This window comes from Ogataea parapolymorpha, chromosome III (assembly GCF_000187245.1).
Source record: "Ogataea parapolymorpha DL-1 chromosome III, whole genome shotgun sequence".
NCBI classification, from domain to species: domain Eukaryota; kingdom Fungi; phylum Ascomycota; class Pichiomycetes; order Pichiales; family Pichiaceae; genus Ogataea; species Ogataea parapolymorpha.
In genome coordinates, this window is record NC_027864.1 from 222,278 (window position 1) to 249,678 (window position 27,401).

At 52.3% G+C, this 27,401-nt stretch overlaps 19 protein-coding genes across 19 annotated transcripts; 11 read left to right on the forward strand and 8 right to left on the reverse strand.

Moving 5' to 3' along the window:
- Nucleotides 1–354: 354 nt before the first annotated feature.
- On the forward strand, nt 355–1,086 carry HPODL_00285 (Stress protein DDR48; the record flags this gene model as incomplete). The annotated part of the gene is made up of 1 exon (XM_014080229.1): nt 355–1,086. The coding sequence occupies one exon, from the start codon at nt 355–357 to the stop codon at nt 1,084–1,086; it is 732 nt and encodes a 243-aa protein (XP_013935704.1).
- Nucleotides 1,087–1,125: 39 nt separating this feature from the next.
- On the forward strand, nt 1,126–1,440 carry HPODL_05145 (uncharacterized protein; the record flags this gene model as incomplete). Its single annotated transcript, XM_014080230.1, has 1 exon — nt 1,126–1,440. The coding sequence occupies one exon, from the start codon at nt 1,126–1,128 to the stop codon at nt 1,438–1,440; it is 315 nt and encodes a 104-aa protein (XP_013935705.1).
- A 15-nt stretch (nt 1,441–1,455) lies between these two features.
- Nucleotides 1,456–1,944, reverse strand: HPODL_00286 (H subunit of the mitochondrial glycine decarboxylase complex; the record flags this gene model as incomplete). Its single annotated transcript, XM_014080231.1, has 1 exon — nt 1,456–1,944. One exon carries the CDS (start codon nt 1,942–1,944, stop codon nt 1,456–1,458), a length of 489 nt encoding a protein of 162 aa, XP_013935706.1.
- A 76-nt stretch (nt 1,945–2,020) lies between these two features.
- Nucleotides 2,021–3,589, reverse strand: HPODL_00287 (uncharacterized protein; the record flags this gene model as incomplete). Its single annotated transcript, XM_014080232.1, has 1 exon — nt 2,021–3,589. One exon carries the CDS (start codon nt 3,587–3,589, stop codon nt 2,021–2,023), a length of 1,569 nt encoding a protein of 522 aa, XP_013935707.1.
- A 498-nt stretch (nt 3,590–4,087) lies between these two features.
- Nucleotides 4,088–5,560, reverse strand: HPODL_00288 (Protein vts1; the record flags this gene model as incomplete). The annotated part of the gene is made up of 1 exon (XM_014080233.1): nt 4,088–5,560. The coding sequence occupies one exon, from the start codon at nt 5,558–5,560 to the stop codon at nt 4,088–4,090; it is 1,473 nt and encodes a 490-aa protein (XP_013935708.1).
- Nucleotides 5,561–5,887: 327 nt separating this feature from the next.
- HPODL_00289 (Twinfilin-1) lies at nt 5,888–6,884 on the forward strand (the record flags this gene model as incomplete). Its single annotated transcript, XM_014080234.1, has 2 exons — nt 5,888–5,912; nt 5,965–6,884. 2 exons carry the CDS (start codon nt 5,888–5,890, stop codon nt 6,882–6,884), a joined length of 945 nt encoding a protein of 314 aa, XP_013935709.1.
- A 6-nt stretch (nt 6,885–6,890) lies between these two features.
- Nucleotides 6,891–7,769, reverse strand: HPODL_00290 (uncharacterized protein; the record flags this gene model as incomplete). The annotated part of the gene is made up of 1 exon (XM_014080235.1): nt 6,891–7,769. One exon carries the CDS (start codon nt 7,767–7,769, stop codon nt 6,891–6,893), a length of 879 nt encoding a protein of 292 aa, XP_013935710.1.
- A 138-nt stretch (nt 7,770–7,907) lies between these two features.
- Nucleotides 7,908–10,319, forward strand: HPODL_00291 (Septation initiation network scaffold protein cdc11; the record flags this gene model as incomplete). The annotated part of the gene is made up of 1 exon (XM_014080236.1): nt 7,908–10,319. One exon carries the CDS (start codon nt 7,908–7,910, stop codon nt 10,317–10,319), a length of 2,412 nt encoding a protein of 803 aa, XP_013935711.1.
- Nucleotides 10,320–10,459: 140 nt separating this feature from the next.
- HPODL_00292 (uncharacterized protein) lies at nt 10,460–10,774 on the forward strand (the record flags this gene model as incomplete). Its single annotated transcript, XM_014080237.1, has 1 exon — nt 10,460–10,774. The coding sequence occupies one exon, from the start codon at nt 10,460–10,462 to the stop codon at nt 10,772–10,774; it is 315 nt and encodes a 104-aa protein (XP_013935712.1).
- Nucleotides 10,775–11,437: 663 nt separating this feature from the next.
- HPODL_00293 (Potassium-activated aldehyde dehydrogenase, mitochondrial) lies at nt 11,438–12,994 on the forward strand (the record flags this gene model as incomplete). The annotated part of the gene is made up of 1 exon (XM_014080238.1): nt 11,438–12,994. One exon carries the CDS (start codon nt 11,438–11,440, stop codon nt 12,992–12,994), a length of 1,557 nt encoding a protein of 518 aa, XP_013935713.1.
- A 205-nt stretch (nt 12,995–13,199) lies between these two features.
- On the forward strand, nt 13,200–16,085 carry HPODL_00294 (Guanine nucleotide exchange factor LTE1; the record flags this gene model as incomplete). Its single annotated transcript, XM_014080239.1, has 1 exon — nt 13,200–16,085. The coding sequence occupies one exon, from the start codon at nt 13,200–13,202 to the stop codon at nt 16,083–16,085; it is 2,886 nt and encodes a 961-aa protein (XP_013935714.1).
- A 3-nt stretch (nt 16,086–16,088) lies between these two features.
- On the reverse strand, nt 16,089–16,814 carry HPODL_00295 (uncharacterized protein; the record flags this gene model as incomplete). Its single annotated transcript, XM_014080240.1, has 1 exon — nt 16,089–16,814. One exon carries the CDS (start codon nt 16,812–16,814, stop codon nt 16,089–16,091), a length of 726 nt encoding a protein of 241 aa, XP_013935715.1.
- Nucleotides 16,815–17,026: 212 nt separating this feature from the next.
- On the forward strand, nt 17,027–21,670 carry HPODL_00296 (Myosin-2; the record flags this gene model as incomplete). Its single annotated transcript, XM_014080241.1, has 2 exons — nt 17,027–17,052; nt 17,089–21,670. The coding sequence occupies 2 exons, from the start codon at nt 17,027–17,029 to the stop codon at nt 21,668–21,670; spliced, it is 4,608 nt and encodes a 1,535-aa protein (XP_013935716.1).
- Nucleotides 21,671–21,704: 34 nt separating this feature from the next.
- Nucleotides 21,705–22,061, reverse strand: HPODL_00297 (synaptobrevin vamp-like protein; the record flags this gene model as incomplete). The annotated part of the gene is made up of 1 exon (XM_014080242.1): nt 21,705–22,061. One exon carries the CDS (start codon nt 22,059–22,061, stop codon nt 21,705–21,707), a length of 357 nt encoding a protein of 118 aa, XP_013935717.1.
- Nucleotides 22,062–22,150: 89 nt separating this feature from the next.
- On the forward strand, nt 22,151–22,588 carry HPODL_00298 (Spliceosomal protein DIB1; the record flags this gene model as incomplete). Its single annotated transcript, XM_014080243.1, has 1 exon — nt 22,151–22,588. One exon carries the CDS (start codon nt 22,151–22,153, stop codon nt 22,586–22,588), a length of 438 nt encoding a protein of 145 aa, XP_013935718.1.
- A 64-nt stretch (nt 22,589–22,652) lies between these two features.
- Nucleotides 22,653–23,114, forward strand: HPODL_00299 (uncharacterized protein; the record flags this gene model as incomplete). The annotated part of the gene is made up of 2 exons (XM_014080244.1): nt 22,653–22,699; nt 22,730–23,114. The coding sequence occupies 2 exons, from the start codon at nt 22,653–22,655 to the stop codon at nt 23,112–23,114; spliced, it is 432 nt and encodes a 143-aa protein (XP_013935719.1).
- Nucleotides 23,115–23,169: 55 nt separating this feature from the next.
- HPODL_00300 (Threonine--tRNA ligase, mitochondrial) lies at nt 23,170–24,453 on the forward strand (the record flags this gene model as incomplete). The annotated part of the gene is made up of 1 exon (XM_014080245.1): nt 23,170–24,453. One exon carries the CDS (start codon nt 23,170–23,172, stop codon nt 24,451–24,453), a length of 1,284 nt encoding a protein of 427 aa, XP_013935720.1.
- A 10-nt stretch (nt 24,454–24,463) lies between these two features.
- Nucleotides 24,464–25,753, reverse strand: HPODL_00301 (Autophagy-related protein 17; the record flags this gene model as incomplete). Its single annotated transcript, XM_014080246.1, has 1 exon — nt 24,464–25,753. One exon carries the CDS (start codon nt 25,751–25,753, stop codon nt 24,464–24,466), a length of 1,290 nt encoding a protein of 429 aa, XP_013935721.1.
- A 104-nt stretch (nt 25,754–25,857) lies between these two features.
- HPODL_00302 (putative secreted protein) lies at nt 25,858–27,015 on the reverse strand (the record flags this gene model as incomplete). The annotated part of the gene is made up of 1 exon (XM_014080247.1): nt 25,858–27,015. The coding sequence occupies one exon, from the start codon at nt 27,013–27,015 to the stop codon at nt 25,858–25,860; it is 1,158 nt and encodes a 385-aa protein (XP_013935722.1).
- Between the last annotated feature and the right edge of the window lie 386 nt (nt 27,016–27,401).

Here is a 27,401-nt window from a genome sequence, read left to right on the forward strand (position 1 = left end):
CAATGGCCTGGGATGGCACGTCTTGCCCCCTCTGAAGCCTCAGAGACTCATCTCTCGCCTTGCCATGCTCGTGTATGGCGCCATTGACCAGCCAACCTAGAGGCCCAGGCCGGCGTTCCATGCATGGAATATGTGCCGAGCCACATGTTAGATGACAGAAGCAAGCAGATGAAATTGAGGCGTCACAGACAAAAATTGTTCGGTTGTAAGACGCTTCGTGAGATTGTTTATGTGCGTTCTTATGCATATTTAGTTATTGTTCCACCAAGGGGCAAATTTCAAGAACACCGTGGACCGAGTTTCAGGTGGCAGTATAAATAGATCACCCCTCTGCCATTGAGAGCACCAGCAATCATGGGATTATTCGATCAAGTCAAGGACAAATTGGGCGACGAGAACTTCAGAAACGAGGTCAAGGAGAAGGCCACCAGCGCCTACAACAACTACAAAAACAAGGGAAGCAACGACTCGAGCGATTCTTATGGATCGGGAAGAGACGACAGCTACGGGTCTTCTGGAAAGGACAATGATAACTACAAATCTGGAAGAGACAACGACAACTCGTCGAACTCGTACGGATCTGGCTCCAACTCGTACGGCTCGTCCAACAACGATTCGTACGGATCTGGCAGAAATAACTCTGACTCGTACGGATCTGGCAGAGATAACTCGGACTCGTACGGATCCGGCAAAGATAACTCCAATTCCTATGGATCCGGCAGAGACAACTCTGATTCCTATGGCTCTGGAAGAGACAATTCCAGCTCCTTTGGCAGAGATAACTCCGATTCCTATGGCTCTAACAGAAATGACTCCGACTCCTACTCTGGAAGAAATAACGCCGACTCATATGGATCTTCTGACAGAAAGTCTGACTCTTACGGCTCCGGCAATTCAAACTCCTTTGGAGCTGGTAGAGGCTCTGACTCCTTCGGATCTGACAGAAACGACTCCTATGGTTCCGGCAGAGACAATTCCGACTCGTACGGATCCAACTCGTACGGATCTAACAACGACTATAGTGGCAGAGGCTCCGACTCGTACGGCTCTGGCAGAGACTCTTATGGTTCTAGAAACGACTACTAAATAACTAAAAATATTTTATTTGTTCGATATCTTTTTTAAATGCTTCGAATGGCGGGGCCGATAGAAACAGCCATCAAACGCAAGCTTACGAGCGAATTTTCACCAAAGCACCTTGCTATCGCCAACGACTCGCACAAACACGCACACCATGCGGGTATTCGCGGCGCTACCAACACCACTGAGTCGCATTTCCGCATAACCATCGTGAGCGACAAGTTTGCCGGAGTGCCGCTGCCGGCGCGCCACCGGCTGGTGTACAAAGCGCTGGACCACGAGCTACAGAATGAGGGCGTCCACGCACTGCAGCTGAAGACCAAAACTGAGCCAGAATGGGAGCGAGAACAAAACAAATGAATTAATATATATAACCTACTCCTCTTGCAATAACTTGATGTAGTCCTCCTCCGAAAGCAGGTCGCCGTCCAGCTCGCTGACCCTCATCTTAACAATCCACCCGTCTCCCATCGGGTCCTTGTTGACGAGCTCCGGGCTCTCCTCGAGCGCAGTGTTCACCTCCACAATCTCGCCATCCACGGGAGAGTACACTTCAGAGGCAGACTTGACACTTTCCACCGAGCCGATAACGTCGCCTTTGGAAACGGTTTCCCCCACGGAATCGTGTGGGAGTTCGATGTATGTGGTATCCCCCAATGCGTCGGAGGCGTACTTGGTGATACCCACAAACGTGGTGCCGTCTGGATGGTGCGATAACCACTCGTGCTGATCGGTGAATTTAAGCACCACGGGGCCCGCAGAGTGGGTGAAAACGACCGATTTAGGGTTCAGCACGTTCGATTGGTTTCTCAGAAACAATCTTGGCGTAGATCTGACCAGCTGGCGAGACAGTGTAGAGATCATAGTTGGGGGAAGTAATGAGATTATCTAAAATATATTATATATGTTGCGCGAAAATTGTGTGTCCGGAGTCACCAAGTCAATTTCCTGTACGTCCGGTCACCTGCCAGAAATCGATATTTTTGTGGAGCTCGCGGGACAGGCAAGAGAGTGGGGGGATGATCTGCACCACTTTTGTGAAGAAGTCGAGCGCAAAGCGGTTAATGAAGAACATCTGAGACGCTCCTAACTTCGGCTCCATCTGCACAGCCTCGTGGGGCGTGATTTTGGCCAGCGACACTTGCGGCACTGGGGACTGCTCAACAGAGCCCTCGCCTTTGAGAACGCTTTCCAGCTGCGCAATTTCGGCAAACTCGTTGCCCAGACTTAAACCCCACTTAACTCCTTCGCCGATGGGCCGGCACACGTTCGAGATGTCTGCGCTCTTGAGGATGATTGCGCACATCAGCTTCAGCTTCTCGGGCCGCTCCTTGTAATCCGCAATCCTGTCCATCTCCCCCACGTACGTGTCGTGCTGGGCCATATCGGTCGCCAGAATTGACCATCTGGCAATCTCCACGCATCGGTCATCCTTGACAAAAAAGCATTTCATGATGTTGAGGTACTGAGCCAGATGGTATTTCTCCAACGTAGACTCATTATTAAATATCTTGGCAATCGGCGTTTTGTAAGACGCTAAAAACGCATTCGTGGTGCCCGGGTGTCCTATGTCGTGCCCCACAGCGGCAAGCAATAGCGCCAATCTCTCGTGGGTGCCGAATTGGAACTCGTACGCCGACTCCACAATCGTCTCCAAGAAATAGTTTGTGGCCTGCATCACGTCAATTGCGTGGCGGAAATTATGGAACGGATTGCCCTGTCTATAGTAATCTCGGACGTAAAAGAAGAAGAGCAGCACGCGGTTATGGAACTCGGGTGTCTGGAAATCTGCCTTGTAATCCTTAAGAACATGCAAAATCATGAGATAGCCGCAGTACAACAGCTCGTCATTAGTGAGCTCGAACGCGTGGAACTCCCAATCGGCAATCTTTTTCTTGTAGTAGGCATCGTCGTGTGGGATCTTCAGCAGCTCGATATACCGGATATCCCAGCTCAAGAGCGTTATGTACTCCATTCCCGTCGGTATGTCCACAGTCGTCTGCAACATGGTGGGCATAGTGTTCAGCTGCGGTATCTTGTCGTAGTCTGTTAGTCCGACCCATGTTTGCACCCTTAGCAAACGTGTCCTGATTAAGTTGTGAATTTTGTGTAAAGTGGGGACAAAATGCTCACCAAGTTTTGCCCCCACTTGGGCATCGCTCAGGGATAGACACTCCACCACCAGGTTCAAATGGTGAAACCGGTAGCTGAGCAACTTTTGTTGTTGGGCAAAGGGGAGTCTATCTAGCGCGCTGCCATCGCTGTGTTTGTCTGTGTTGATAAGAAGCCCCACAAAATGGTTGAGCTCGGCTTCGTTCACGTTCGGAGTGCGCTCGAGCCCTGCAGGCCCCTTCGTGAATGTGTAGCTTGCGTAGGTCGATAAGTAAATACATAGTGACGTGATATTGGGGAAGGTAGTAAATTTTGTTTGCAGAGGATCAAACAACTGAGTTACAGTGTCTGGCACAGGTGACTGGGCCGGATCGACCACCAAAATCTCACCGATCATGTTATTTCGCAAGGTTATGGAAGAGGGGACTAATTTGCCATTAAAACTCGCCTGTTTCGGATTCCAGAATTAGTCGCCGTTAAAAAGCGGATGGTGCAGGCGCTTAATCAAATATCAGCCGGTATATTGTCAAGTTATCGCAAACGTCGCGGGTCTTGTCTTGTTATACTAATTTTGCGCTTACTGTGGCCCAAGGTATTTTTCGCTATCAAGTTTTTCTCCCCAACAAGTGCTACTGTCTGCGTCGTTTCTTTTTTTTCTTGGAAGTGGGTTTATTGTTTATTTTATTGTCACGGCGATTGCCGACCGTTGCTTTCGAAGCCTTTGCGCGCGAATTTAGGGGTTCGGAATTTTCCAGGGAAAAACGGCTTCGCCAGACAGTTAACGGTCTGGCATAGCCTTAAAGCAGCGGTCTACATAATTTATGGTGTACGGGAGTGCACCTACTAAAGCTTCGTAATATCAATTCCTGGTAGCCAGACCAGCAAAGTCAACATATTAGTCGTGTAAATTCTCCTTCACAAACGCGAATGACTTGAGCAACTTGTTGCGGGCGCCCACCGTGCTCACACCTAGTTCCGCGAGTTGCGCGTCGCTCAGCTCGATCATTTCGGGCCATTTTAGGTGCTGCAGGTTGTCTGTATATTTGTGCAACCTGAGCGTTTTCAGCCATGCCGGGATGTCTGCCAGCAGCGACTTGGACGCGATGTCCCTTGGCACCGGCGATTTTGGCGGCACCGGGGCGTGTGACGGCGACTTTGCGGCGACTTTTGGCTGTGGCGAATGGATCGAGCTTTTCGCCGGTGCCTCCAGCTTCGACGAGCCACGAGGAGCAGGGGGCAGCGAACTTGACTGGTTCTGCGAAGCGCGTCTTACAGCTCCGCGGCCTCTGTCTTCCGAGCTGGCCACAATGCTGCTCCATGTCGGAGCAGACGAGTTCGTCTGTTTGGTCCTGCTGTGGTCGATCTTGGAACGATGCGTGATGGTGTTCAGCGAGTTGGAGAGCTTGATGGCGTTCGAGCCGCCCAAATCTGCCGAGGTGAGCCCGAATTGGCCGCTGCCAGCCGGCTCCATGAACTCCTTCGTGCGTCTCTGGAACCCTGAGGGGTCCACGTCGGGCGAGAAGACGCGCAGCAAGGGCGCAGTCGACTGCGACTGGTGCTGCTTGGTCTGCGCACCCAGCTGCGACGCACGTTGGAACTGCCCGTTCAGCGGCGTCAGCGACAGATCCGAGTGCATCGGGCCCGCGCTGCGCGGCCGCATCACCGGGTCACTGCCTATCACGTGCGAGAGCGAGTTGCCCGTGCGCATCTGCGAGGGCAGCTGGTGCACCGGTTTTGGCTGCGCCAGCGGGTCTGCGGTCTGGTCGTCGCTCAGAATCGAGTCCAGCGTCGCCGACTCCGAGTTCAGCGCAAGCAGCGGCGACACAGGGCGCATTGGCGCCTGGTACAGATTGTTGCTTGAGAGCGGCGGCGAAAAAAGAATGCCGTGCTCGTTCTGCGTCCGGGTGGCGGTGTCGTTGACCTTGCTCTTGACATACTGCCACACCTCATCCTTGATTTCCGCCAGAAACACATCCATACACGTCTTCTGCTCCTCCGGGTTCAAGTGCTTGACCCAATTGGTGAATGTTTTCAGATCCTGGGTGAATCCTTGCAGAACAAGCTCGGTCTGGGGCTCAAAGGCCGGAACGTCGTTTTCGTTGCCGTAGCCGATGGACGAGCTGGGCCGGTCGATGAAGTAGCCCGACGAGCCAAAACTGGTGTTGTGGATGGGCTCGAGCAATGGCGACCCGTCAACTGGATGGACGCTGCCAAGTGGGGGGATTGCGGCCGTAGTTGCTGAGGGTTCAAAAGCGTACCGCGAGGCAGGGGGCGAGAGTACAGCCATGCTGGTCGTCGGGGAGGTGGGGGAGAACAGTAGCGAGCCCTGTTGCTGTGTGGAGGGCGAGTCACTGAGATCTTTATCCATTGGCGGATTGAGCCGAGCAGAACAAATTTTTAATATGTGGCAGAAACGAATAAAATATACAATGTTTTTCGGGCTTTACATTTACAGTTAATTGCGCTGCACCGGATAGCATGGAGCGCGGGGGGAAGCAAACGCTGGCTGGGGGAAAGCGTATGGCACTGACACTATGAGCAGGCACGCAATTGCATCGCTCCCAGTCTATCCGCGATTACATAATACACTACCTAATCTGCCCGTCTCGAATGTTCGGCCTGATGCTGTCTGGTGACATTTCAAAATGCTTTCAAGAATAAACATCCTTGCACAGAGACGGTAAATATCTACGTTATGTCCAACCAGTCGGGAATCAACTGTAAGTGCCGGCAGGACCCCTCCTCCCCCCTTCGCCCACGTACTAACCTAAGGCTCTGTGGAGCTTGTGGACGCATTTAAGGATTATGTTGCCGGCTCGGAGCGGGCATTTTTGATGTCCATTGAAGACGAGCGGGTCGTTCCCAAGGGCGTGATCGCAGGTTCTGGCGACTTGAGAAGGGACCTTGATCTATTGCAGAATGAATTGGCCGAACAGGCGGTGTATTTAGTGGTGCGCAACGACGACATTTCGGGCAAATTCATATTCATCTCGTTTGTGCTGGACAACGCCCCAGTGAGAAGTAAGATGCTGTATGCCTCGACGAAAAATACTGTGATTAGACAGCTGGGGGTGGAATTCTTCCACCCAATTGTGTTCATTAACGACAAAGACGAACTGAGTGGGGATGCGTATGAGACTCTGCTAGGCACAGACGGCACAAAGCCACTAAGCTCGAGCGAGGAGTCGCTGGCCGCGGTGAAGCAGATGGAGCTGCTAAGTGGGGGTGGTATCGAGAGACGGAAACAGCAGCTGGTGGGCACCGGCTCAAGCGGACTGAAAATGAGCGTGGAGGGCAATCTGCTGGACAACCTTAGAGGGCTGGATATAGGCCAGACCGTGACGATCGTCATTGGCGGGGACGAGCAGTTCCGCGTCGACGGCACCGCCACTGCTACAGGGCTCGGCGACATTGCCTCCACAATCCCCACACATTCCCCCACGTATACGGTTGCCCGCTTTGGCAACGGATACTACTTTGTCTACTGCTGTCCGTCCGGATCGAGAGTGCGCGACCGCATGGTGTATGCGTCGAGCAAACAGGGCTTGTTGAACGACCTGAAAAGCGGTGGCATTGACTTTATAAAAGTGGTGGAAGCGGGCGACCCAAACGAAATCGTCGCCGACGAGGGACCCCTGCCGGCCCCTGCTGCCCAGGCTTTCCACAAGCCAAGAGGTCCAAGAAGAAGATAGAGGTATTTAGTTGTTCTGATCGGTCCAGAGAGTGTCCTTTGCTGACTCGGAGTTGTACTTGACGAGTTTTTTGCGCTTGCCCGGGTTTTCCACAGCGCTGGTGGTGCGGGCGAGTCTTTTTTTGTTTTTTTTAGCTCCGTAGCTGCCTTTGAGCGTGTTCATGTCTGTGAAGATGATCTGGAACTTGCCCGAGCCGGGCTCTGGCCGTCGGCGCGGCGGCGGCACGGGTTTCTGGTCCTGGAAGATGCCAATCACGGGCTCCATATTGGACGCCGACTTGACCAGTTGGCATGGCGCGCTTTTGAACTGCGACTTCGCCACCGGCGTCGGCGACATTTGCGGGGCGGGGTTTTGTTTCTGTGCAGATGCAAGAACGATCGTCGACGGCGACGATTGGTGGTGTTCCTTAAGAGGCGTCTTGAAATTGCTCGGCGTGTTTGTCTTAGCACTCAGCCGTCTCACGCTCGTGCTTTGCAGCAGCTTCGGCGTGTGGGCGAGCTCGTGCAGCGGCGTTTTGAAATTCGGCGTGTCCATGTTGGCAAACAGCGGGTGGTTTTCCTTGTTGTCGTTCTCGATCCCCAGCAGCGCATTGAGGTCGTACTGGTTCATGGTGGGCGTGTCGATGAAGAAGTCCGACAGCTTGAGCGTCTTGTCGGGTGCGGGCGTGCGCATTTCGTGCGTCTCGAAGTTGCCCGGCGAGGACCCCGGCGCGCGCGTTCGCTCCATGTTGGTCATAAACACCTTGTCGATGTAGGGCGTCCAGCCGGTGCCCGACACCTGCGACGTTGCGGTTGCCGGCGGCGGCGGCGGCTGCACGCCGGCCTCTTCAAACAGCTGGTCAAACAGTTTGGACGGCGATGAGCTCAGATAATCGTGGCGGGACATAGTTGGGGCAGCAAACAAGGGTCTGTTTACTGTTTCACAAGCAAAAATTAGGTAAACAAATAATTTGATCGTGCTCCAAGCCACAGGAGGAGCGGAAGGTTAGAATGCTGCGCCACACGCAAAAAAATAAGTAAACAAATGCAAAGGGACCCGGAGTACACCGACTACACGGAAGAGACGGCAGAAGATGACTCCGTGGGGGCAGAGAACCAGACTGCCCGCAGTCAGGCTGCCCGCCCTGCAGGCAAAAAGTACATTCTCAACTCCAACTTCAACGAACCCTCGCCCGAACACAAACAAACCCCCCCCACCGACTGGATGCCCGAGATCCTGCAGCATGAGCACTGGCCGGACACACAGGACGCCTCTCAGGACCCCTATTTGTCCTTGGGTGAAACAAACACGCTTGTGCGTCGCCAGGGCGGCGATGAGGCCGCGTGGAGGAAGTACAAGGACAGCCGGTTCAGGGCCGGTTTACAGGCCTTGCCGACGCCGTCGCTGCCGCAGGACCCGCCCACGGTAGACACTTTTGGCCGCAGCACAGAGCATTCGATCATCCCGTCGTCGCCGCTCAAGTTGTTTGGCAAGCAGGACACCTACACGACGGAGCGGTTTAGAGACATGCTGAACAAGATCGACGGGTCGGACGGCGCGCGCGCGGACGGCGACGGGTCGCCTGCGTCGGCGCGATCATCGTCGCACGCGTCGTTGCAGCTTTTGCTGCGAAACTCCGAGGAACTGTTTAATAAGCTGAAAAACCGCACGCAGCCGGCACAGAACCAGGAGGAGAGCGACTACACGGACACAGACACGGCCGAGTCTGCTGTTTCTGCCGAGTCGGCGGTATTCGACTCGCCGACGCCGTCGCGGCCCGACATCACTGCGTCGCTCGAGCTGCTCAAACAGAAGCTCGACCTGAGCGTTTCGGGCGAGGTCGACAGGACGATGTCTGTTCCAAAGATAAAAAAACGCGACGAGCGGCCAGGAATCAAGTTCATCCCCGGCGATGAGTTCAAGGGGAAGGTGTTTGACAAACGACTGAACAAGTTCGTCCCTGTCGAGGAGTACGTTCCGGACGGCGACGCCGACGGCGAGTCGATCGACGCGTTCAACGAGATCTCCGACCTCGACGACGAGATGTCGTTTCTGCAGGCCAAGTCGCGGCTCGTCGCTGCAATCACCGAGCAGTTCCCGTCCGAGGACTGGCTTCGCCTCGACAAGCTGTCTCTTGCCGCTCGCAGGCTCGACAAGCTGCGCGACCTCGACCGGTTCGTGCCGCATCTGCGTGTGCTCGACGCGAGCGAAAACGAGCTCACGCACACAGAGGGCATCCCAAAGTCCATCCAGGTGCTCAAGGCCAGCGCCAACGCCTTCTCCAGCATGAGCATGTTCAATTTTGACAACTTACAGGTTCTTGAGCTGCGCAACAACCGGCTCACCAACCTGCGTGGCCTGAAGCTGTACAATCTGAGTGTGCTGGACGCGTCATATAATGCAATTGACAGCTTGCAAGGCCTGCAGAATCTCAAGATGCTCAAAAGTCTGAAGTTAGCGGGCAATAATCTCTCCGGGAGCGTTGATTTTGCCGCCCTCGACATGTTGCAGGACCTCGACGTGGACGAGAACAGTATTTCGGACATTTGCGGCCTTGACGGCCTGTCTGCGCTCACGTCAGTGTCTGCGAACCGCAACAAACTAGGTGGCTTCCGCTGCGGCAATAGTTCATTGCGTCGACTGTGTCTGAGCTACAACAACATCAAGGAGCTGGACTTGGAGCCTTTGACGGAGCTGCGTGTGCTGAAAATTGACCGCAACCCGCTGACGCGTCTTTCCGGCCTCTCAGACAAGCTTGTACAGGTTTCTGCCAAATATCTACAGTCGCACGCTAGCAACGACGTTCTTATGGCGCCGCTCTACAGACTGCAGAAACTGAACCTTTGCGGCAGTCTTTTTCCAACCAAAGGCTCTCTCTCGAACATCACGGTGCTCAATCTGTCCGCAATGAATCTCGAGACGGTGCCCGACCTGGCCAAATGGTTTCCGATGCTGACGGACCTCGACCTCAATTTCAACAAGATCCACACTCTCTCGGGTCTTTCCGGACTGCGGTTTCTGCGCGAGCTCAAGCTGCTGAGCAACAGCATCAAAGACCTGGCGTCTCTCGTGCCGCACACGCGCTCTTTCCGCAAGACGCTCAAGCTGCTGGATTTGCGTGTGAACCCCACCACCCACGGGCTGTATCCCTACGTTTTCTACGACGACGAGCCGGACGACGAGTCTGCTGCGGAGATGACGCTAAATCTGAAAGACCACGAAGACATCGAGGCGTTCTCCGTGGAGTACACGAAACTTTACGAGAAGGACGCGATGGAGAGCTGGACACAGAAAAACGCGGGCTATGTCCAGGAGATCGAGGAGTCGCGTGCATTGGCGAGACGAACGTACGAGAGCACGCTGATTGGCTGGTTCGAGAATATCAACTATTTGGACGGGCTGTGGGTGAGCTACGAGAGACGCCAAAGAGAGCGCCGGCATTTGAGGTACGATTGATGACGTAATAGAGGACAGAGCGGTGTAATCAATCAGAGCACGCTGGCGGTCTCACTCTCCTGCGCACCGTTTGTTCAACTGTCACGTGGTTTCGCGTAGCCAATTTTCATCTGGTAAAAAAACACTTAATTTAATTCACCATGGCCACTGCACAAGAGCTCGTCAAACAGCACAGATTTCTGATGCTCTCCAAGTCGTGGTGTCCCGACTGCCACTACGCCATTGCCGTGTTCAAGAAGTACAACGTGCTGGACAAAATTACGCTGGTGGAGCTGGACAAAATGCCTCCGAAAGAGGCAGCCGAGCTGGAGAAACAGTTCACCGCGATTTCAGGCCGCAAATGGGTGCCTACGATTTTCTTCAACGGCGAGGTGTTTGGAACAGAACAGACCTTGAAAGAGCTGGAATCTAGAGATTTGCTGCCGGGCGCATTTGAAAAAGCGGGTTTGAAATAAATCTCCACTCGGAGAGACGGTTGTGCAATATATTAGTAATAAATACTATTGGATGCCCAGAGAGGGGAGTCCCTGTAGTCCTCTTTGCCGAGGAGACATCGCTCGTACCCCGTGTAGACTGGGGTATGGTGGGATGGAGGGGGTGTGTATGGCCGTCTACGGTTACCGCAAACGGTAATCTGTGCACTACAGAGGCGAGCCTGGCACCCAGGTGGTTGCGAAAGGCAGGGTGACTTTTTCCCAAAGTGGGGTAAGGCTCGTACTCCGGCGGGGTGTTATTGTGTGGTGCACGACATTACGTCACTCCGAACGTGCTGGCAAGGGACCCAGCAACGGTTCCCAGTAACGGTTTCACTGAAGGCAGTAGCACGCCTTGCACATACTCCGACAGTCTGCACTGTGAGAATTGGCCATCGCAGCCCCCAGTAAGGCCATCTTTCTGACGGCGGAGCCCGAGTGATCGTAGCCTCACCCCCTCTTCTGCACACCCTGCCTCAGCCTACCCCACTTCCTCCAAGGTCCTAGCCGTGGAGCAATTTCATTGGAGGTAGTGCCCTTGGACCGTCCAGCAGGTCATCTGGTGCAGAGCTGCATAAATTGAGGGGCCGCAGTATAAATACGCTGCCTCCCGCAATCATTGCAGCCTAGTACTCTTTTCCCATCATGCTCAGAACCTCTCTTAGATCGTTGGCCAAACCAGCCTCCAGAGTTAGTCTAAGATACTACTCTTCTTACCCACTTTCCACCACCGTGACGCTGCCTAACGGAAAGTCCTATGAGCAGCCTACCGGTTTGTTTATCAACAACGAGTTTGTTCCTTCCAAGCAGCACAAAACGTTTGAGGTGATCAACCCCGCCACCGAGGAGGAGATCTGCCATGTTTACGAGGCCAGAAAGGAGGATGTCGATGATGCTGTCGACGCCGCAGAAAAGGCCTTCAAGGGCTCCTGGAGCACTGCCGACCCTGCTATTCGTGGCAAGGCCCTGTGGAACCTGGCCGAGCTGCTGGAGGCCCACAAGGATACCCTGGCCGCAATTGAGTCCCTCGACAACGGTAAGGCTCTGCAGTTGGCCCACGGTGATGTGGCGCTCGTGATCAACTACATCAGATCCTGCGCTGGCTGGGCCGACAAGCTGACCGGTCAGTACATCGACACTGGCGACACCCACCACACTTACACCAAGAGAGAGCCTATTGGAGTGTGTGGTCAGATCATCCCATGGAACTTCCCTCTTTTGATGTGGTCCTGGAAGGTTGGACCTGCTCTGGCTGCCGGTAACACTGTTGTGCTGAAGACCGCCGAGAGCACGCCATTGTCCGCCCTGTACGCCTCGCAACTTGTCAAGGAGGCCGGAATCCCAGCCGGAGTGGTCAACATTGTGTCTGGATTCGGTAAGATCACCGGAGACGCCATTGCCAGCCACCCTAAGATCAAGAAGCTTGCATTCACCGGCTCCACCGCGACCGGAAGACATATCATGAAGGTTGCTGCCGACTCCAACCTCAAGAAGGTGACCCTGGAGCTTGGAGGAAAGTCTGCCAACATTGTGTTTGACGACGCCGACGTCAAGACCGCCATCAGCGCTCTCGTTGCCGGTATTTTCTACAACTCCGGAGAGGTTTGCTCTGCCGGTTCCAGAGTGTTTGTCCAGGAGGGTATTTACGAGGAGATCCTCAAGGAGTTCAAGGCTGCTGCCGAGACGCTCAAGGTGGGTGACCCATTCGATCTGTCCACCTTCCAAGGTGCCCAAACTTCCCAGATGCAATTGAACAAGATTCTCGGCTACGTCGACATTGCTCACCAGGAGGGAGGTAGACTCATCACCGGAGGTGAGAGATTGGGCAACAAGGGATTCTTCGTCAAGCCAACGATCTTTGCCGACGTGACCCCAGACATGAGAGCATACAAGGAGGAGATCTTTGGACCATTTGCCGTGATCACGCCATTCAAGACGGCCGACGAGGTGATCGAGCTGGCTAACGACTCCGAGTACGGACTTGCTGCTGGTGTGCACACCAAGTCGATCGACACCGCCACCTACGTCTCCAACAAGCTTGAGGCCGGTTCTGTCTGGATCAACACCTACAACGACTTCCACCAGATGGTGCCATTCGGAGGCTACAAGCAGTCCGGTATTGGCCGTGAAATGGGTGCCCAGGCTCTCGACAACTACACCCAGTGGAAGGCTGTGAGAATTGGTCTCCAGAAGCCAACCTAAAATGCCGATTTAAGCTAGTAACGTGTGTAAGAATTCAGATTGATGCAACAATTAAATTTATTCATTATGTGCTTACATCATCTCTCATGTAGTTTTTTTAATTCCTACGCTCCAGATTTTTGTGTCCCGTTTGCGCAAAACATAAACAAAATAAAAAATATCAAAATAAAAACAATAACGTCAACCCATCTCATCCTTTGCCAGCATGTTTTCCACGTTGGTGGAGAATTTCCAAGAGAATGAGCCTCTTTTTGACCATCCGTTGCTCTTTCCGGCGCCCTCCGAGTCCGAGATCGCCCATTTCCAGAACGAAAGGCTGCTCCAGGGCACCATCGAGTCTGCCGTTTGCCATCTCACGTCTCCTGGGTCGATCGACTACCAGTTTCTTGTCGACTTCTTTCTGTCATATAGGGAGTTTATAGAGCCATTGCCGCTGCTCGAACTGCTGCTTTGCCGGCTCACCTGGGCCCTCAAACGGGCCAACAACATTTCTCCCTTAGAGGACAATACACAAGCTCCGCCAATGGGGCAGGCATTCTACTCGGCGATCTTAGTGCGCACATTTGTGATGTTACGCCATTGGCTGCTCAACCATTTCCCCGATTTTGTCAAGGATAGACGTCTAAGACAGCTGCTCTGTGGGGCTCTCAACGAGATCGCCACGCGGGACGAGTTCCGCGGCGAGCCCGATTCGCTGTGCACGAAGGTGATCGTCGACCTGAAGAAGCTGTATGCACGCATGTGCAGCGCATACTGGGACACCGGCGACGTGGTGGACGGTCTGGCCGATGCGGTGAATGCGCACGAGAACGCCCGCAATATGCGTGTGAGCGCGCTGGGTTTGCAGCAGCTCAGGGACAAGAACGTGCGCCGGTCGCAGATCTTGTCCGTGGTGGAAGGCAGCGGTGCCCACGCCGAGGAGACAGCGATTTTGCATCCGAAAGCGTCGCTCAACTGTCTCGCAAACCAGTCGCCGCTATACGACGAGATTCTGGGCGACGTCAAGGCCACGCCGATCCAGGGCGTGCGCAAGCTGAGCCAGCTGATGGATCTGGAAGACAAAGAGAACGGATTTTGTTTGAACGGCAAGGTGGACGTTTTTACAGAGAGCAAAGTGGAGAAGATCACGCCGACGACGCCGCTGAAGAAACTGGTTAAGCCAAACCAGAAACACACACACGGCCCGCGCAAAACACGAAAATTGTTCCATCTATTCAGCAAGCCGGAAACAACGCGTGCAAAGACAGTGGTGAGCGAAATTCCATTGTTGGGGTCCGACAACGTCGACCTGCTCAGTTCCAGAGTGATTACCGAGTTCGGCTACTACCAGGAACAAGCACAGACGCGCCGACCGGTTCCCAAGGCAGCAGCTGCGCCAGCTGCACGTGATTCATCTGAGCTGTTCAACGCTGAAGTTTACGACCAATCACCAACAAAGGGGAAAGAAAAGCGCACGATGGACGACACAGAAGAGATTTTGAATGCGATCAACCATTCGAACGGCTCGTTTAGAACACCTTCTGTGAGTATCAACTGGTCTTCGTTTGCTGACGGTACCGTGATGGAGGCCGACGTTGAGCGGATCTTGGAGCAAGGAGCAGAGCCGAGCCAGAGCTCGGCCAAATCGTACATGTCTTACGACTCGGACCTTTCATCCCGTCACTCGCGACAGTCCAGCGGACACCATATGCTAAGAAAGAAACTGTCATTCTCAAACTTGAGGGAACAGGAGCAGGAGCAGGAAAGAGAAGAGAAGACAGAAGAAATAGATCCCGAGATGCCCCGGATAGACGAGATCACCTCGCAGCCTACACTCTACCTCTACGAGCTTCCCTTTTTCGGCACGTCTCTCCCCCACGAAGACGATTTTGAGTACGAAACAGAAACGGCCTCCATCATACTGTCCGGGTCGTACCATCTGCCGTACCCCGGCATCTCCGAGAACGCCATTGCCGAGCTGGCTGCCATTCCAGACGAAAAATACACCGACAACCCAGTCAACCACGCATTGCTGAAGCTCAGAGGACAGCAGCCTGCTGCACAGCCCCAGGTGGTTTACGGGCTAAATGACGAGCACTCACAGGAGTCGGACTCGAGCCTGGACGAGGTAAAGCTGGAACGCAAGGTCCGCGACCTGTTTATCCAGCCAGCAGCCACCAAAACAGAGCAAAAGGCGCCAACACCGTACCGTTTCTCGGTAGCACGGCATTCTGTTGCTAGTCACGTTTCCAAATTCACGCTCCAATCCTTATCGAACACGCCCAGCAGGACGCTTGCCGTTCCCTCTGGACTATCTGTCGAGGAAATCATGTACAAGGGCACGCACGTTCCGTTTATTCTGGGCCACGAGTCGCACGTGATTGCCAAGCAGCTGACCCTCATCGAGCGGGACTTTCTGCTCGAAATCGACTGGCACGAGCTGATAGACCTTGAATGGGACAAACCTCTGGAGCCCTACAACTCTTGGCTCAGACTGCTGTTTGACGAGCAGTCCAAAACAGGGCTGCGGATGATCACCCTGCGGTTCAACCTGGCCACCAACTGGATCATCTCTGAGATTCTGCTGTGCAAGTCTGTTGCTCTGCGTGCGCTCACGCTATCGCGATTTATACACGTTGCCAACAACTGTCTCAAAATGCAGAATTACTCCACCCTGTACCAGATTGTGCTGGCTCTGAACTCATCGATCATCAAGAAACTAAAGACCACATGGAACACGGTGGACGTGGGTGACCTGCTGCTCTTCAAGAAACTTAAAGACCTGTGCAGTCCAGAACGCAACTTTGCCAACTTCCGTGCCGAGCTGCGCCAGATCCGTGCGTCCAAGGGCATCATCCCGTTCTTGGCGTTGGATTTGAGCGACCTCACGGTCAACAGTGAGCGGCCGACCACGACCGTCGCGGAATACGAATTGATCAACATCGACAAATTCCGCGTCTCATGCGGTATCCTCAAGAACATGCTCCGCAACATCGAGTACTCGAAAATCTACAATTTCCAGAAACACCCGCAACTGCTGTCCAAATGTCTGTATATTAGCTGTTTGAGCGAGCAGGAGATGGATTATTGTTACAGCCATCTAGAAGAGTGACATTCAGTATATGCTAATTATCAAGAATACCACGCTCACCAGTGCCAGAAGCAGCATGTTGTGCTGCACTCCACGGGCAATGATTTCGCTCTTTTTCTGTCCCTCGACAACGCGGAGGTCTGCGTCGAAATTGTCCAATTTCGCTTTGCTGACGCCCAATTCGCGCTTGACCACGTCCAGCCGCGAATTGAGATCATTCAGGTTGCTGAATATGTCGCTCGTGCACAGCTGGTCGATCTCCTGCTCCTTGGCCCCCAGCACGTTCAAAAAGCCCGTCAGATTGTCCAAATTTTCCTCTAGATGTCTGTTCAGCAGCTCCAGATCCTGCGTGCGGAAGTCCAGCTCCTTCAGCAGGTTCATATTTTCTGTCTCGATGCTCTCAAGCCGCTTGTCGACGTTGTCTGCCACGAGCGACTCGAGCTCCTCGAACTTGGACCGCACCTGCAAACACACGCTGGCGCGGCGTTTGCGGCCAATTTTCGAGATAGTCGGGCCCAACACTTTGGTGGGCGAGATCTGGTCGGAGACACTGGGCACAGACAGGTAATGTCGGTGGTCCGGGCCCTGGATATTGACGAGCGAGGCGGAGCGGTCGATGCTTCTATGCGGCGTGTTGTGGCTCGTGTTGCTGGGCGTGACGTACAGCGACGGTACCGACGGCACCGACTGCTGCGACCCGGCAGACACGAAGCCGGGGCGGTCGACGACGATCTGGGGACGCGGAGGCATTGTATAGTGAATATAGAATGTATTTAATTTTTAGTCACCGGTACTGCAAAATGGCAGACGGTCGCGTTTTAAATCAAAATATCGCCAACTTTAAAACACATTTATTTTCCTTTGTTGGTAATAGCCAGTACGCCGATTAGTAAAACCAGCACAACCCGGCCCTGCCAATTGGAAAAAAGTCCCCGAGCTCTGGCAACTACCAAGAGAACACCATGGAGACCCATTTTGAGCCCGGAACGTAAGTACCAGACCGACCCATATCGCTAACCTTTAGCCGCTGCTGGATCCCAGACGACAAGGTGGGATGGCTGGGCGTGGAAGTCACGGCCGTCAACAAGAAGGACGGCAAGTTTGCGATCGATCTCGTGAGTGAAGACGGCGCAAAAAAAGTCACCATCGAGACAGATAATCTGAATGAAAACAATACACAACTCCCACTGCTGAGAAACCAGGTAGAGACCGTGGAGGACCTGACCGAGCTGTCACATCTGAACGAGCCATCTGTTCTTAATGCCATCAAGCTCAGATATGCCCAGTTCAGCATCTATACATACTCTGGTATCGTGCTGATCGCGATCAACCCTTTCCAGCGCAACGACGAACTGTATTCGCCTCACAGAATTCAGCGATACGCGTCCAAAACGAGGGGCGAAGAGGAACCCCATCTGTTTGCCATCGCAGAGGACGCGTATCGTTGCATGAAAACGGATGGTCAGAACCAGTCGATCGTTGTCTCTGGAGAATCGGGGGCGGGAAAAACCGTGTCTGCCAAATACATCATGCGGTATTTTGCGTCTGTCGACTCTGACCACAACAACCACGACATGTCGGACACAGAAAAACAGATCCTGGCCACGAATCCTATCATGGAGGCCTTTGGTAATGCCAAGACTACAAGAAACGACAACTCGTCCAGATTTGGCAAGTATCTCGAGATCCTATTTGACCAGAACGTTGTCATCATCGGCGCCAGCATCAGAACTTACCTGCTAGAGCGCTCGCGTCTGGTTTTCCAGCCGGCTACCGAGAGAAACTACCATATCTTCTACCAGATGGTGGAAGGTCTGGACGAGGCTTCCAAGAAAGAATTTGGACTTTCATCCGTGGAAGACTTTTTCTACTTGAACCAGGGCAAAATGCCACGTATTGCCGGTGTAGATGATGCCAAAGAGTTCAAAGAGACTTGTGATTCGCTTGCCTTGGTCGGTATCACTCAGGAGAGAATGCACGAGGTTTTCAAGATTTTGTCTGCTCTGCTGCACATCGGAAACATTGAGATCACAAAGACGAGAAATGACGCAATTTTATCGCCAGACGAGCCGAACCTCGTCAAGGCCTGCGAGTTGCTTGGAATCGATGCTGCTGGGTTTGCGAAATGGATTGTCAGGAAACAGATTACCACCAGATCAGAGAAAATTGTGTCTAACTTGAATCACCAGCAGGCCACGGTGGCAAGAGACTCGGTCGCTAAATATATTTACTCGTCTCTTTTCGACTGGCTTGTCGACTACATCAATTCTGATCTTTGTCCGCCAGAACTGAAGAGCAAAGTGAAATCATTCATTGGTGTTCTGGATATTTATGGTTTCGAGCACTTCGATAAGAACTCTTTTGAGCAGTTCTGTATCAACTATGCCAACGAAAAACTGCAACAGGAGTTCACTCAACACGTTTTCAAGCTCGAACAAGAAGAGTACGTCAAGGAGGAGATTGAGTGGTCATTCATCGAGTTTTCCGATAACCAGCCGTGTATTGATGTGATCGAAAACAGACTTGGTATATTGTCGTTGCTGGACGAAGAATCGAGACTGCCTTCTGGAAGCGACCAGTCATGGATTGAGAAAATGTATCAGTCTCTCACCAAATCTCCTTATGACCAATCTTTCAAGAAGCCCAGGTTCGGAAATAACAAGTTCATCGTTAGTCACTATGCTCTGGACGTCACCTATGATTCAGAAGGATTTATTGAGAAAAATAGGGATACTGTTTCTGAAGGGCAGCTGGAAGTTTTGAAAGCCACAAAGAACGGTTTGTTGGCCGAGGTTTTGGCAACAGTCGACAAACAAGCCGAAAAACTTGCTGCCGAGCAAGCTGCTGCTGCTGCTGCTGCTAAGCCTGGCAAGAAAGCTGTCAAAAAGCCAACGCTCGGTTCTATTTTCAAGTCGTCTTTGATTGAGCTTATGAACACAATCAACTCGACTAATGTTCACTACATCAGATGTATCAAGCCAAATGAGGAGAAGAAGGCGTGGGAATTTGACCCATTGATGGTTCTGTCTCAATTACGTGCCTGTGGTGTTTTGGAGACCATCAAGATCTCGTGCGCAGGATTCCCATCCAAGGCAACCTATCCGGATTTTGCCAGATACTATTCAATTCTTTTGCCGTCCAGTGAGAAGGAGAACTATTTGCGTGGCTCTGGCTCTGAAGAGGAAGCCATCGAGCTTACCAAAAAGATCCTGAAAAATACCATTGATGATGAGCGCAAATACCAGACAGGAAAGACCAAGATATTTTTCAAAGCAGGTATTCTTGCTTTATTGGAGAAGTACAGATCAAACAAGATCAAGCAGTCTGCCGTGACAATCCAGAAGCATTTGAAGGGCCACCACCAGCGCAAGGAATATTCCCAAGTGCGTAGATCGCTACTGCGGACACAATCTCTTGCTAGAGGATTTTTGGCCCGACAACGAATCAGAAAGGAGATGGAGAATGATGCTTCTATCAAGATCCAATCTCTTATTAGAGGTTATTTTGTGCGGTCCAGATACAATTCTTCTAGAGCGTCGCTTGTGTCGTTACAGGCTATTTTGAGAGGCCATCTCTATAGAAGCAAATTGAGAGAGTCGCTACAAAAAGATGCGGCTACCTTGATCCAATCTGCCCTCAGAGGAAGAGCGGCCAGAAATCACTACAAGAAAACACTGTGGGCTGTGGTCTTTGCTCAAAGCTGTTTCCGTCGCCAAGTTGCTCGTAAGGAGTATTTGCACCTAAGAGCTGAGGCAAAGTCCGTTAACAAGCTGCAAGAAGTGCAATACAGTCTTGAAAACAAGGTCATAGAGCTGACGCAGTCGTTGACCTCCAAGATCGACGATAACTCGAAATTAATGAGCGAGATCGAGATTCTCAGGTCGCAGGTTTCCGATTCCCAGAAACAGCACGCCGAGTTCAAGTCGAGAGAGCTAGAATTCAACCAAAAGTACGATTCTACAGTTTCGAAACACACAGAAAGCTTGAGTGCCTTGAATGCAGAGTTGGAGAAATACAAGCAGGATTACGAAGCGGCACGCCAGAAAGTCGACGAGCTTACGCAGCAGCAGGCACAGTTGAAGAAAGAGCTCGAAGAGAACGTTGAACAACTCAAGGCCGCTCAGAAAGCGCTTGACGAGTCACAGAAAGAGAACGGCGATCTGAATAGTTCAATCTTGCAACTAAAACAAGAACTATTGGAGTTGCAGAACCAGATTTCCGTCGGTGCTCCTGCCCTTGGTAAGTCACGTGCCAGAGGCACTCCAGGCTCTCCAGGCTTAAACCACAAGAGTAACGGCAACTACGAACCTCGTCCAGCGTCGATCGTGACCACGACCTCGAATAAAGACGATATGGATCTTGAAGCCATCAACAGCGAGCTGTGGTCTTTGCTGCGCAATTCGCAGGCTTTGCACAAAGAAACAGTCGATGGTTTGCTGAAGGGTGTTAGACTGCCGTCTGCTGCCGTGGCCTCTGAGCTCACCCGCAAAGAGGTTCTTTTCCCAGCACGGATCATCATCATTATTCTGAGCGATATGTGGCGGCTTGGTCTCACTTCTGAGAGTGAGGCGTTCCTGGGCGAAGTCCTGGGCGTGATACAGAGCATTGTGAGCGGATTGAAGGACGACGACGTGATCAAGCATGGTGCCTTCTGGCTGACCAACACCCACGAGCTGTATTCGTTTGTTGCCTATGCGCAGTCCACCATTCTGGCTAACGACTCCATCAGCAAAGACATGAGCGACTCGGAGTACGACGAGTACTTGAAACTGGTTGCAGTTGTGAGAGAAGATTTCGAATCGTTGTCGTACAACATCTACAACATGTGGATGAAGAAGTTGCAGAAGGACCTTGAGAAGAAGTGCATTTCTGCTGTGGTTCTGGCACAGGCTCTGCCTGGGTTCCTTGCTCCGGAGTCGTCGCCGTTTTTGAGCAAGATGTTCCAGAACAATCAGCAGTACAAGATGGATGACATTTTGACGTTCTTCAACAACGTGTACTGGGCGATGAAGGCCTATTTCATAGAGCCTCGCGTGATGAACGAGGTTCTGATCGAGCTGTTGAAGTTTGTGGACGCTGTCTGTTTCAACGACCTGATAATGAGACGGAACTTTCTGTCATGGAAGCGTGGTCTCCAGCTGAACTACAACGTGACGCGTCTGGAGGAGTGGTGCAACGGCCACCAGATTCCGGACGGGTCGACGTATCTGTCGCACCTGCTGCAGGTTTCCAAACTCCTACAACTGCGGAAGAACTCGCCGGAGGACATCGACATAATATTCGAAATCTGCCACTCGCTGAAGCCCGTGCAGGTGCAGAAGCTGATAGCGCAGTATGCTGTGGCCGACTACGAGGTTCCGATTGGCCCTGCTGTGACGACGTACCTGGCCGAGAAGGTGAAGAGCGACACGTCCGAGGGCGCGACCGATTTCTTCGAGCCGTTGAACCCGGAGGGCCGCTTCAACGACCCATTCAGAGACGTGGAGCTGCGTCCGTTCCACCGGGTCGAAGCGTACGTTCCTGCGTGGCTGAACATCCCTGTGATCAAGCGGATCATCGAGCTGGTGACGCGGAACGCCACTGCGCAGGAGGCTGCCACGGAGTAGATAGAAGTAACGTGTTAGAGGCGTGTTAAATAGTCTAATTACTGAAATGGATGGCGATAGGCACAATGATGACCACCAGGAGAATGACAATCACAAGAGCAAGACACAGCTTGAGCTTGAGGTTCTTTTTCCACATGTCTTTTCTGACCTGGTTGGCAGATCTGTTGAACAGTTTTGCGTTTGTGCTGAGGTCGTTTGCACGGGTGTCGATATCCTCCAGCACCTCTCCTCTCTGGTTGATGGCCTCAATGTTGTTTCTCATGATTCCGGCCGTTTCCTGGAGCGTGTTCTGCAAATTGTGCAGGTTCTGGTTCGACGGCTGCGTGTTCTGTTCCTTTTGCGCGTCGTCATTGAACGGGTTGTATGGGTCGTAAGCCTGGGCGCCGGACATTTTTGAAGGCGAAGTAATGACAGATAAATATTTCCAGATTAATTTGGAGCCTCCGGTTTGGGGTGTGCTCCTAAATAAAAGTTTACCTCATGGGCAGTGTATTTCTTCCGCATCTGCGCACGGGCTGGCACGTCGACCAGGCCATCTTGTCCGAGGATGACCGGCTTGTGGTAATCCGTTTTGGACGCGACGCCGACCGCGAGTGCATGCTGATGGACGAGATGCTGTACAGCATTTCTGCCAAGGTGAGCCAGTTCGCGGTGGTGTATCTATGCGACATTGACGAGGTCCCGGACTTCAACGAGATGTACGAGTTGTACGATCCGATGACGGTGATGTTTTTCTACCGCAACAAGCACATGATGTGCGACTTTGGCACGGGAAACAACAACAAGCTCAATTTTATGGTTGGCGACAAGCAGGAGCTGATCGACATTATCGAAACGATATACCGGGGTGCTGTCAAGGGCAAGGGTCTGGTAGTGAGCCCGAAGGACTACAGCTACACGGGACGGGGCAGGATGTAGGGGCAGATGCAAAGACCATGTATTATTTATAGAGGAAGCCAAAATAAATATTTTTAATTATATTATGGCCTCTCAGAATTATCCGTCGTCGGCAGACTTGCCGCTCGAAGAGTAAGTATTCGTCCATTAGTCTAACTTCAGCATGACTCCCTTCGAGAAGATCATCTACCGCTCCAAACAGCAGCCGCTTGTGCCGCTGGGGTGTTTGGGGACGTGCGTTGCTGTTGCAATGGCCGCCAAAGGCGTCCGTACAGGCAACGCCAGGAGCGCACAGAAGTGGTTCAGATGGCGTGTGGGCCTGCAAGGCCTGACCATTGTGGCTTTGCTGGCAGGGTCGATCTACTTTGACAAGACTTTCAGAGAGGGCAAGACGGAGCAGGAGCTTGCTATCGAGAAGGCCCGGATGAGGGAGCGGCTTTGGATCGAGGAGCTCGAGCGCCGCGACGAAGAGATGAAGGAGCGCCAGAGACGCGCCGAGCTGGCCAGAAAGCGCAAGGAGGACGCCGAGGCCTCCAAGGGTGACTAGTGTAGCACATAATTGTATTTCCGGACCTGTATATAATTTTTTCCTGATTTTCACCATGTTCCGACGATTAGTGTCCACTGCGTCGTCGACGTCGGTGTCGAACCTTGCCATCGCGACAAAACAGCAGTTGTACATGATCGATGCCAGCTCGCCCGGTTCTGTGTTTTTCCTCCCGCACGGCACCAGGATATTTAACAGACTCGTGCAGTTCATGAAAATTCAGCAGGAAAAGCACGGTTTCACCGAGGTTATCTCGCCGCTTATGTACAAAAAAGATCTCTGGGAGACCTCTGGCCACTGGGACAACTACGCGGAGGACATGTTCCGCGTCGAAAGCAATTCTAGCTCCAACAAACTCGAGGCGGTGTACGGACTCAAGCCCATGAACTGTCCGGGCCACTGTGTGATATTTGGACGTTTTGCCCGCTCCCACCACGAGCTGCCCATCAGGCTGTCTGATTGGTCCAGCCTGCACAGAAACGAGCCTAGCGGAGCGCTCACGGGTCTAACCAGAGTAAGACGGTTCCACCAGGACGATGGCCATATTTTCTGCTCCAAGTCGCAGGTGGGCGCCGAGATCGGCAAGACGTTGCAGCTGATTCGGCTGTGCTACTCCGTGTTTGGCTTTCAAAAGTACCGGATGATGCTTTCGACGAGACCGGAAACGCATATTGGCACGGTGGAGGAATGGGAGGAGGCCGAGAACGAGCTGCAAAAGGCTCTCGATAGGCACGCTGGACCGGAAAACTGGGCTATCCGCGACAAGGACGGTGCTTTTTATGGTCCCAAAATCGACGTGCTTGTCACAGACCGCACAGGGAAGGAACACCAGGCTGCCACCGTGCAACTGGACTTCCAGCTGCCGCAGCGGTTCCAGCTTGAGTATCAGGGCGAGCACGGGCCGGAAACGCCGATCATGGTGCACCGGGCCGTGTTTGGGTCTGTGGAACGGTTTATGGCGCTGCTAATGGACGAGTACGAGGGCAAATGGCCGTTTTGGCTGTCTCCTCGACAGGCGGTGATTATTCCTGTCAACGAGACACATCTGGAGTACTCCCGCGGGATCCAGGAAAAATTAGGTGGTCAGCAGGACCTGGATGTTGCTTGTTCTTTGCGAGACGTCAACTACTATGTGGACGTTGACTCACGGGCCGAAACCGTCGGTCTGCGGACAAAGGACGCCATTCAGAAGGGCTACAACTACATCATTTTGGTGGGCGATCGCGAGGTGCAGAGTGGAAAAATCGCGGTGCGCTCGCGAGACAACCGCAAGGTGCAAACCATGGACATAGACGAGCTCCAGACGCTTTTTGCAGACCTGGAGAAATCTTATAAATAGCTATTTTTATCTATTTTAGCATTTTCTTGGCGAGTTGCACCACCTCTTTCGATATGGCCGGGAGCGGCTCCTGGTCGAAGTTGATGCTGATTTGCGGAGTACCGCTGTTGATGATGCTCGAATCAACCAGGTTCTGCGGAATGAAGTCGCCGTGCTGCTCTAGAAACTCCATCCTCTTCTCGTAGTCTTTTTCCACTATGCTGCTTATGGTGCTCTTGAAAGTATCTATTGCCGACGAAATGTGCTCGTTCACGCGCATGCGACGGTCCAACTCCAGTATGAGCGAGTAGTACGACCGCACAAACTGCTGGAAGTCGCTATTGTACTGCACAAGCTCGTCCTGGTGTGTCTGTGCGATCTCCAGTTTCCGGCTCACCTCGGTGTTGATATCAGAAAATTCCTTGAGTTGCACCCGCAGCTTCGACTCGCCGTACTCCTGCATGTCGAGAACGTAGGTTTCCACGCGCTGGAAGTAATCCTCGAAAATATCCAGTATTTTCATCACCTCTTTGCAATTCTTCTTAATAATCTCTGCATTGCTGGTTAACGACCTTTGCACCTCCGGAAGCTCCTCGACGTCGTTCTGAAGAACAGAGACCAGCTCGTCCTTTTCGTCCTGTGGAACTGCCGGGTCCTTGAGAATTGCCTCTCCCTTCTCACACTGGTCGTAATGGTTGTTGAAACTGGTCAGAATAGCGACCATGTCGTGCTCCAGCTCCGTGTTGATCTCTAAAAGCTTCGAAATGGGGTCAATTGAGCTTGACTGGGTGTCCACCAGCCTCATGTCTCGAAATTTGCTATCCAGAGCATTCAGTTCGTTGCTGAGGTGGTCCAGATCAGAGGTGAGTCTTATGAGCAACGCGTCGGTTCTGTTCCCCTTGATCAGAGTCTGGATGTCTTTCAAGTTCTGTGACACGCCGTTGAAAAGCTCCTCCACACCAGACTCGCTGATATACTCGTACAGCGTTGTTTGGCCATCAAACACCACAACGGTGTTTTTGAGGGTATCTATGGTCCGATGCAATTTATCCACGTCTTTGAGCAGCTGGCTTTGTAAAGCGGCCCTTCTCTCCATCACTCCGTTCAGGTTCAACACCAACGAGTCTCGGATAATCTCTAGCAGCCGCAATTGTTGTTTTAAAGCATCTAGATAGTATATCAGCTTGGGTATTTTCATGTCCCGTCGCCGCAGTTTCTCGCTCGTAGACGTCAAATACGTGTTTGCGTCATTGCAGACCTGTTCGGCATGTGCCAAATTGGCGCGAGCGTCGGCTACCCATTGCGCAATGGGGATAGCCATTTAAAAATGTGAGATATTAAATATATCTAATATATTGAATATATTATTATTTTTCAAGACAAAAAATCACCGGAAACCGGAAAAAGAAAAAAAATGAATTTCCTCTACTCGCTGTCAGTTCCCCACTCTCTGTAGGTGGTCTCCTCCAAGGTTCCAAAGACGTCACCTAGATAGTTGTCTGGAGCGTAGACAGTGCCGTTTTTGTAGGTATCCCAATCAGAAATGACGTCCTCGATGAAAGGCTTTCCTGCAACCACCAAGTTCTGGACTGCAACCTTACTGCCACCCTGAGACACTTCGGTGAAGAAGTAGGTGGTCTCGTTGTCGTAGTAGTTGGCGTAGGTAAAGTCTGATGCAGATCTCATGATGACAATTCTGCTGAAATCGACCAAGCCGTACTGAGCAGCTCTCATAAGGGCCTCCAGGGTGGCATTGTCCTCCTGCTGCGTGGTGCAGTAGGTGGCAGTTCCGTTAGTGATAAGGTCGGTGTAGTTGCTGAAAGCTTCGTCGAAGTCTGATCCAAACCAGTAGGTATCAGAAGTCAGGGTATCACAAGCAATAGCTTTAGGAGTTCTGTTGGCTGGTGCGTAATCGTAAAGAGCTCTGAACTCAGAGTTTCCGGCGGTTCCATTGAACAGAGCCGTTTTCTGGGCCAATTCCAAAGCACGGTCTCTCAGGGCCTCGTTAACCTCAAAGATCTCGGTTCCGTACCACTCGGTTGGGTATTGTGTGGAGTTGGTGGTGCCGTACGAGAAATAGCCGGTGCTCCAGTTGGAAGGCATCTGACGAGCATCGACTTCGTACTCCAAGATCTGGACCGCAAACCGAGCAAATGTCACGTCTCCGAGTGTACCCTGTAGTGGAGAGATTCCGGCAATACCGGCAATCAGGAAGTAAGTCTCTGCCAGGTCAAACAGCGGGTTCAGAGCCAGGGCGGTCATGGTGGAGGCCGCATTAATTTCACCCTCACCGGTGATGACCTCACAGATAGAATAATTGTGGTTGCAATGGACTTCCGGGTAGATCGGCGACAATCCAGGAATTGTCACGTTATGCACAAGGTCGAACTCCTCCTGGAAAGGTTCGGCCTCGTAGTCAAACATGTTGACAATCAAAACCTTTGGCTGGTACGTCTCCAGCTCGTCGTAGATGGTCTCATTGAGGCCGGCGGTTTTGACGGGATAGAAAGAGGAAGTGGAGGCCGTGGAATAGGCACAGCTCACTCCAGCAAAAGCGAAGGACAGCAGAGCAGTGAACTTCATACGAGAGAATTGAAATACTTGGGTTATTGGGTGTTGCTACTTGCAAGACTTTTAAATAGTTTCGGGAGCTGCAGCATTTGTGCCTAACTCAGTAATGCGAACCAATCCGTGGACTCCGTTACTGGCTCGTGCGAGAAATTTGTTCACCGATTGTCTTGTCTGATTGCTGCTATATCAAAAACAACAATAGATAAAACGCGGCACCATGCATACTATTTACCATTATCTCTCTGAATTTAGAAACTCGACCAAATTGGATACCGATTTTTCCCTAATGAAATATCCATGCCCAAATCGCTTTTTCGCGCGACAACCCTACACACGAAAATTTTTTACCTTTTGTCTCGGCCTGGAGAATGAGTTAAAAAAAAACAAAGTGGACATTC